General features: G+C 37.5%; 1 protein-coding gene across 1 annotated transcript in view; it reads left to right on the top strand.

Annotated features, from left to right (window-relative positions):
• Positions 1–1,296: 1,296 nt before the first annotated feature.
• LOC131681700 (protein naked cuticle homolog) overlaps positions 1,297–8,983 on the top strand; it is a 186,557-nt gene continuing 178,870 nt past the window's right edge. Inside the window, exon 1 of the mRNA XM_058962672.1 lies at positions 1,297–2,796. Within this exon, the coding sequence (XP_058818655.1) occupies positions 2,733–2,796 (64 nt within the window). The 5' untranslated portion in view covers positions 1,297–2,732. The remainder of the gene's footprint in view (positions 2,797–8,983) is intronic.

The raw sequence follows: 8,983 nt of genomic DNA, 5'->3' as shown, positions 1-8,983 counted from the left end.
CTAATATACCATCTTAATCTTTGTGAGGCAGTAAAATGATTTTACATAAATTGGAACATTGGAATAATTATTACTAGAATTTGCATGACATTGAACGCAATAACAAATGTTGGGGAGACTTGACCAAGATTTTATGTGGAGACTTGACCAAGTGGCAATTAGCTGAAGAAAGATACAAAATTCATGATATTTATTATGCTTTAGTATCTACTGTTAATGTTAATTACGCAAGAAAAAAAATCCCACCTCAACCATAAGTCTTTATACTTTAGTCCCACCTCAACCATAAGTCTTTATACTTTAGTAAAAGTTAGCAATAGTAGGACTGATTTCGTGTCGTGTGGATATGCAATGCAAGCAGTATAGTTAATCCTTAAAAATAAATGCATTAAAAAAATCGAAATTTATCAAATGCTACTCTTTAATATTTTTTAATGCTACCTAAGGATCTCGGCAATATGGAAATAAATAATTACGGTATGTTTTGTCATTATTTTTTTGTTGATTTTTCAAAATTCTCTTGGTCAAGTCTCCCCACGCCTTGGTCAAGTCTCCCCGCAGTGGGGAGACTTGACCAAAAAAAAAAAACGATTACAGAAAAACTTTTGTAACTTTTCAAAAATTAAACTAAAAACTCTACAAAAAATCATGAAGACGCAAAATAACTTTGCCCATTATATCTCAATGACTTTCGAGGGACTGAAGACTTTTTTGGAGATTTATGCAGTTTTAGCTGAAAACCTTGTCAAGTCTCCCCTTGTTCCCCTACTTACAAAAAATAATTTGGATCTCGTCATTGAAGTCAACTTTTTTCTCTAGTGTCGTACAGTTGAATCTATCGTTCCAATGTTCCAGTCGTTTCAATAATTTGATAACACGAGCTCTCGGTCTGTCGATACAAAACAAACATGGAAACTCAGTTATGAACGAAAGCACACCTTCTAGTACTACACTATCCACCCTCTCCCATGCATAGCATCCTGACACAACTACATCCACCCACAAGCAACAAAAACAACAACAACAAGAGACAGTGCCGAACATCGTATCGGTTGGCTGTCGTAGGTATACATGAACGCAGCATAACTTCCCAATCACGTCTCTGTGTGTGGACATAAATACTATGCTGCTTCATTCATACACATTCGGAACCATGGCGAGCAATGCTTCTGTCATCGTGGAAACTCGACGCCTGTTTCGATGGCTTGGTGTTACATTGCAGCTCAGTGAGTCTCGCTCCATTCCGTAGCAGGGTCGTAGAATCGTTCGTGTCGCTCTCCGTCAGTATCAATTCAACTACCCACTTGTTCGGACTGTGCTTAACATCAGTGTACGCGTGTATTTTGTGTATATTTCAATGGGGATAGGAAAATGTTTGATTCCTCCCTTAATTCAAGGATCACACAGCGTACGAGATCAAGGATTATACTCATTGGTTTGTGTTTTGCCGCGTTCAATCGGATGGCCTGAAGGGCCACAGGTGAATTTAGGCCTTAAGCTAGGCGAAGTTGAGGAATTGAAGAAAAAAACATCGAAGAAATAAGTGATTTTCGGGAGACGTAGATGGTGTTTTGGTGTTCTAGCAATTACTTTTTTGATAGCTGAACACGACAGGACTGGGATTCAGCCGAGATTCAATCAAATAGCCAACAAAGCACCGTAAATTGAACGCGCCTCCATTGATGTTATGCCTGCACTATTTTGTGTGGAAATTGACAGCTACGTGAACCCGAGGTCTGCGCACACCGATACCATTTTAATGCAACGGGGCATAAGAACGTATGTGTTTACAGAAACCTCTCCTCAAGTCCGTGTATAACGTGGAACGAAGGAACGCCGAAGACGATGGTTGTGCTTTTGGTGCTGCTGTTGTAGACGTCGTAGGCCGCCGCGTCGGGAAACAGAGACGACCCAGCGAGGTATCGCGGAGGCAACACAAACAAAAAGTTGTAAAAATTTCTCTGAATTAATAACAGACGTAGGGACCGAGAGGACAGTGACGCAGAGTGCTCGGAGCGTAAGGGAAGAATAATATTTGTCGGTGTGGCTTTTTTGTCGGTGCCTACGGATAAGGGGGCAAAATATTTTACTTTTTCCCGAACGCGGAGATCGTTTTCGGATTGCCTGTCTACTTTCGGGAACGGAGAGCGGAACAACAAATTCTTCATAGACAGCTATTCACCCGCGCGTTCTCCGTGTACCGCAGCCCGCGTATCACTTCCAGTTGAATCGATAGCACGCGGGGAATTATAGTAAATAGTTCGGAGAATTCAAAACATACATAGAAAGTTTCGATGTGTTGTTGAATTTTGAGCGGTGTTTTTTCAATATTCTCCACTTCGGAGGTGGCACAATGAAGAATGAGGCGAAATAAATCTTCCTTCGGTGTTACCTGGGCCGAGAAGCGATGGAAACGGCAGTAAGCGAGAGCGGAGAAGATATAGGTGTGCTTGCGTGCGTATTTTGAAGCACAAAGTGGTATGTTTTGATAAAAAAAGTGTAGGTGAAAAGTGAAGGAAATGTGGGGGGAAAATCGGGAATCGAAGTGTTGAAAAAAACCGCAAAAGAAGGAAATATGATGAAGTCAACAATGATGATCACCTGTTTAAGGAGGTGTAAGAAATGGTTAGCTTTGTTCTTCTGAACACGAAACTTTAGACGTGTCGAAGCGTTTTGGGGGCAGTGTTTTTCACTGGCTGATAAGGAATCGGCCGTAAGCAGTGAAGGTGAACATGGCTGGAAATATCGTTAAATGGTGGAAACATAAGATTCTTGGTGGCTACAAGCAGTTTACAGGTAGGTTTCTTGATGGATTGGAACTGTAGTATTTAATGTTATAGCATATGTAGAAAGATTCAATAATATTTCGAAAGTGAATAAATGGGGCTTTCTCAACATACTTGCCTAGCAATTTGTTAAACATTCGTAAGCCTGTCAGTTTCAAACTATACATGAGACCAAAGAAAATTACTTCAATTTGCATTATTTTTTTCAGAATACTGCTAATTCAAATGATAATTAGCTTCACACCCCATATGCCAAATTCTAGAGTTATCAAGTTACCTATAACAGAAAAACCGACTGTTTTTCTTTAGTTGACACCTTTCGTGAACGAAGGATTTGACTTTGTTACAAAATGGTGATATTTTTCTGAAATTGTTGATTTTGAATAGAAATATACCCAAAAAACAATTTCTTTCGTCCACGAAAAAGCAATTTTTATGAGAAATTATAGATTGAAGTTTCAAATCGATCGGTTTCATTATTGCCTAGAAATCGTGGTCACCGCTAAGCCGTTTTCGCAAAACACCATTTTGAGATCATTGCGTTTAAAGTTTCACGTCAATATTTTGCAATGTTTAAGGGGGGGGGGGGGGAGTGCGCCTGGTGTAGTGGGCAAAAAATCGACTTGTTAGTATTGAACCTCAAGAATAATCTCCCGCAATCTCGGTGGTCACGCTGAACTTCTTTTATTTTAAACAGTCGCGCATTCCTCGCGTGTATTTGCTGCAACACACGCAAATTTCAATCTATCGGCAACTATTTTCGAAATACTGACACCGATAAAAATACAGCATGAACAATACACTCTAAACTACTCCTACCCGAATTTTCAAGAGAAAATACCCAACGGGTTATTTTCAATAACGTTTTTTTCCGTGGTGCAATTTGATGTGGGACACCCTTTAATAGCGTTCTTTCGAAACCGCGTTTTTCAAATTGGCGAACACGATTACTCAGAAACAAATCAAATTGACTTGATTTTTAATGAGAATGCACAATATATGTAGCCTGTCGATGAACCACATAAAACTGAACACAAAAAAAATCTCCCATTATTTTGAAGAAAAGTAAGCGATTTTTGCAGTAGAACATGAGAGTTTTCGGTATTCATAATTTCATTTTCGGAAACTCGAACTTTTTTCTTCTTTGGTTCATCGAGTAACTACAAGTCTAAGCTTCACAAATCTTATTGAATTTCATGTGTCAGACAATTTTATTAAGAGTTATCGTGGTCGCCGTGGCGCTCCTCAACGTGGAAATGGTTGGACGTCTACTCTGGAACGCTCGTATGTGTGGCTCTGTGTAACTGAAAGTATTTTTTTCGTGCACAATACTGACTAACCAAGCAATCAAAAGTTCGTATAAGGGAGCTGCTTAAGCTTCTCGTGTTGAGTAATTTTTCGATTAGTTTCATGTTGCAATAGAGGCCTTTAAGCCTTTCAATTTCCATTAAAGCCCACTAAGAACATTATATGAACTTTGAAGTGTGCTTTTTAAGTATTATCCGAAGTTGTGGTTGCTTGAGTGTCTTCTGTGGTCGCAGTAGTGTCAAAATTGTCATTTTGATGTCGACAACTCTTTAGTAGTCTCTAGCCTTGTCCTCCATTGCGACAAACTGATGGGCATTAGAACCACAAGATATCTCCAATGCTTGAAAAATCTTCAGAACTGCACTATTTCCTTCGTTGAAAATGCAAATTGAAAGATGCAATTTCGACTAGCGAAACGCCTCCAGGAAGGATCTTTGGACTAATTTTCAAGATGAATTGATTATAACTCTCATTATACGGTGCAATAGATTTTTTTTACTTTTCAAATGACCTCTAAAAGGTTGTAGATCTCATCAAATTGAATACAAAATAATATATGAAAAATGTTTCAGACTCTCAAAATCTTGATTTATAGCAAAAAAAACTATTTTTCGGAGCTTTCGTTACTAAAAAATAAACTTACTTTTCGCAAAATCATTAGCGCACTAATACTTATGTACATTCTGTCGTACGTGGCTTCCGGAATGAAGGAACATTCGATACGCAATCCTAATATATACGCATTTTGTCTTTTGGGAAATAATCTGGACGCGCGAATAGGAAAGAGCGATGTCGATATGATTTTTTCATAATCGATTTTTGCGCGTCATGAAATCAACATCGATATTATTGACTCAATAAAATCGATTTTTCTTCCAAAATTCCCTTGAAAATGACGCGATTTTTTCATAATCGATCTTTTTACCTCGAAAAATCGATTTTTTCAGCCGATTTTTCTCGATTCTATGTTTGACAACATCGATTTTTTTAAATTGTCTTCATGTAGAAAAATCGTTTTCATTTTTCAAAATGCCCATCACTACGCGTCAAAATTAAGCTTAGGTCACAGTTCACCTTTGGCAATTTGGTAATATCAGTTACATGAATGAGATTATTTTGAATTTTTGTAGAAACATTGTTGAGGGAAGGTATATTAAGAAAACGCTGAAAAGATCTCAGGTAATGTGCCTATTTTAGCGGCAGAGCATACAAACATCTATTTGGTTAAAAGGAGCGTGCAAAAATAAGTACAAGCTTTATTCTTCATTAGTTATGCACATACATGTTCAAAATTATTGGCTAAATACAATTTTTTATTAAAGTAATCACCTCATTCACATAGTGAACCGATACAGGACGCAATGGCACTTAGCAAAACGACAGCGGATGAACGGACAATTACCGCATCATATCTCGTTATTCCACCAGGAATATATTAAACATTGCACTGTTGCATATCTTTATTTTAGCAGTAGTATCCATTCCTGATTAATTCACTATAAAAGCGCTCGTTAAACGCTGGGATAGGCCTAGTGTCATAATACTTTATTCAGAAATACGGTGGTACACACTATTGCCCTGTTTCTTCGTATACACTTACCACAATTAAAACAATCTTTCTGCATCCAGAACACAGGAAAGAATCAGCAGTTTGGCCAAGCTAAAACATAAACTTGAAAATTGTTATGCAATTTCAGGTATAAGCAAACAATTATTTCACGCTATTGAACTGATTGCTGATTGCGCAGATTTTTTTTCATCTGCTCATAAAATTTGGCTCATGACAATGTAATGTTTGGTGTGAAACTAATCATTATCAGTTGTTAACCTTTGCATAGTAATTTCCTGCAAGTGCATTTCTGACAACTGATGAACTCCATACATGTGCGTGATGCTTATGTTTGCTTTGATCGTACGAAAAAAGTAGAATGATCCTTTTTACAAATCATGCGATGGCGTCCATGATCTTGATTCCTAGTTAGAAATTTTTCGGCGCAACGGAATATAAGGCATTGCCTTTCAACCATTTTTTTTCGATGCGATGAAATATGCCCAGGAGGCGATATTTATGCTGTTGCGGTGAGAATAGATGCACAGAAACATTCAATTTCATTTATGATGAAAATAGAGACATTTCATTAAGTATCATATAAATGTTTAGGGAACAGTACACTAGTACTTTATTTTGAGAAAGGTTATAGATAATATAGCTTCATTGAAAAGTTGTTCAACAAATAGTGCAGCCCACTTCCTAATAGGGACAAAATAGATCCAACACTCTAACTAGTACTTTTAATCGAAAATGTCGTACAATCGAACTATCATTTAGTGCTTTAGATTTGTTAGAATGTTTTTGTATTTTTGGTATTGAAAAGTTCTCCATATATTCAATTTAAAGTTCAGCTGAGAAAGCCTCGAAAAGAGGCCCTCGGTGAAAGCAAGAAATACAGTTTTTTCAGCACTTTTTCGCTATCTCTTTGAAAACCAATCGATGTATTCGAGACGTTATTAGAATACTACTGGTTGATTTCCATGAAGATACTGTCAACTGTGTGCAAAAGTTTTCTCAATTGAACCTGAAACAATTCTCGATAAACCTAGAATTTGGTTGTATAACGTGGCTGTGACCTGTGACTTTGATAGACAATTTCAAACAAAGCAATATTGGCCAAGTACCGTTCACAGTAGTCAACGAAAGAGAAAACTGTTCTCTTTTATTTATTATAAAAAGCTATGATTTTCGAGTAGTGGGTCATCCGGAATTTCTCCTCAAAAGATGAAATTCCCAGTTAGCAGTTACGCTTTACCCCTAAGTTAGAGAAATTTTTTGATAACATTGATTTAGAAGATAACGAATATTAAAGCCAAACTGCTGTCAAATCAGCAAAACTGTCAGCGGTTGGGGTTGTAACCTGACTCAGCTTCGACTTTGATATACACGTATAATTTAGAAATATCAGATTATGTGAATTTCACACAATGTTCGCATGAAATCCGCTTGAAAATCACATTGTCCTCACACAACTACATATCGAAATGGCAAACGTGTGCTTTTCATGCGTATTACAATGAAATGAATTCAAGTTTTTTCGAAATGATTTTAATATATCTAATTTTTTCAGTGTACTGATTCGGGTAGCGTTGTGGCTACTTTGATGAAATAATCTACGAAAATCTAATTAGTACATTTTCGTGTCCGAAATTCTCATTTTAATGCAACAACAATCTGACGTTTCCTTAGAATTGTTTCGGGAGGCTCTAAACCGTTACAAATGAGCTATCATGACAATTAACTGAAATATTATTCAATCTCTGTATGAATGATAATTGCAAACAAAATTATTCGAAATTTGGAACAAACAAGCGGATATGTTTCTTTTAAATTTTGAATATTTTATTTACGTTTTTCATTCCTATTTTTTTGTATTGAATCGGTTATAGAGCTATATTTTTTTTTAAACATTTGGAGAATTTTAATTTATTAAATGAAGTTAAAACCAATATATTGTTTGAAAATTTGAGTTTGTCTCTCATGTTGTAGTTTTAAAAATCCATGTGTACAACGTAGAATAACATGGACACATGAATGATCTATCCAAAAACCTATTTTTTGCATAAAACATTTCTAAACACAGTCTGAGTTGTTCCTGCCATACATTCGATTTGTATTTACTAGATCCACCCTACGTCCACCCACATCGTGGTCCGTATCTATACTGTGTTTTTGTATGTGTGAGTGCTCACAAGTATGCCTATTTCTCTGCCTGATTCGAGCCATCATACATAGAAGCATAGAACGCACTTTTTTCACCTTGATGTGTGGTGGTACTGATTTGAGTCAGAATACGTTTGCTTGTGATTTAATTTTCGGCAAATCCCTAAATGTTTGATATGTTAAACATTGCACTCCGGGGAAGCGGGTGATGGTTTTCGTAATGGCTGAACTGTGCCCTAACGATCCACATAGCTACGATTATCTCAAAATAGTCATGGCTAAACCCATATCTTCGTTCGCTGAGAGTGTGAGATATGTGCCAATCGTTTGGAATAACCTCTTCGCAAGTACACACCGAGTGGGAACGCTCGACTTCGAACTGCCGCTCCTTGTACGACATCCAACCAGTCACCGAGCCTTAACTATCGCGGCAATTCACCCCACCTTCAAGACAAAAGCGTGCTCGATTGCCGCCACAACCGCTTTCAGCTCAACTAGAAAAAATAGGGTAGAATGGTATAAAATGCAAAACACACATGGTACACCGATTTGTTAGAATTCCCACAAGTTGCAGTGACTGGTCATTTCGACTTGTGAACTGAAAGGGCTACTCTTACCTTCAGCATTGTACTTTCTGTATTAAACGAACATTCTGCAAAAGGATGCATTTTGCCCCAGCTCGCTCCAGCGTGAGGCAAGTTCTTCTTTCTTTTGCCGCCATCATCGCGCTTCTGCTTTGTGATTTTTGCTTTGTGGTTCCGTTCTTGAGCCGTTCTGGTTGAACGAGGCTGAATGCGGTGCACGGTGAAAATGTAAGGAAAGATGCTGGCATAGTGCAAGAGCTCACTTTCCGATATATATTGTATGTTATGTTTTTTTTTTTATCTTATGCGACGTGCCACGCGGTGATTCCGCTTATTTGAGGCCCTTTAAGACATCAGTTGCGCTTCATAGTTCGAAATGGTTCGTGTGTGTTGGAGAACCTAAAAATATTAAAAAAACTGGAGTAAAAAACTACATTATTAATTTATTGATCTTTCATTTTGCGGGGGGGGGGATAAGATTATCAGCGTGAAAAAAACGCTTTTAGCGATTTTTTTAGAACTTTGCCCGAAGCAAATTTATCAAAACTTTTGTAGGGGAATTGTGGGAAAAACCGACACTGTGGGTAAAA

Source organism: Topomyia yanbarensis, chromosome 2 (assembly GCF_030247195.1).
Source record: "Topomyia yanbarensis strain Yona2022 chromosome 2, ASM3024719v1, whole genome shotgun sequence".
In the NCBI taxonomy this organism is placed as follows: domain Eukaryota; kingdom Metazoa; phylum Arthropoda; class Insecta; order Diptera; family Culicidae; genus Topomyia; species Topomyia yanbarensis.
The sequence above is the reverse complement of the archived record's forward strand: the minus strand, read 5'-3'. Positions and strand labels throughout refer to the sequence as shown.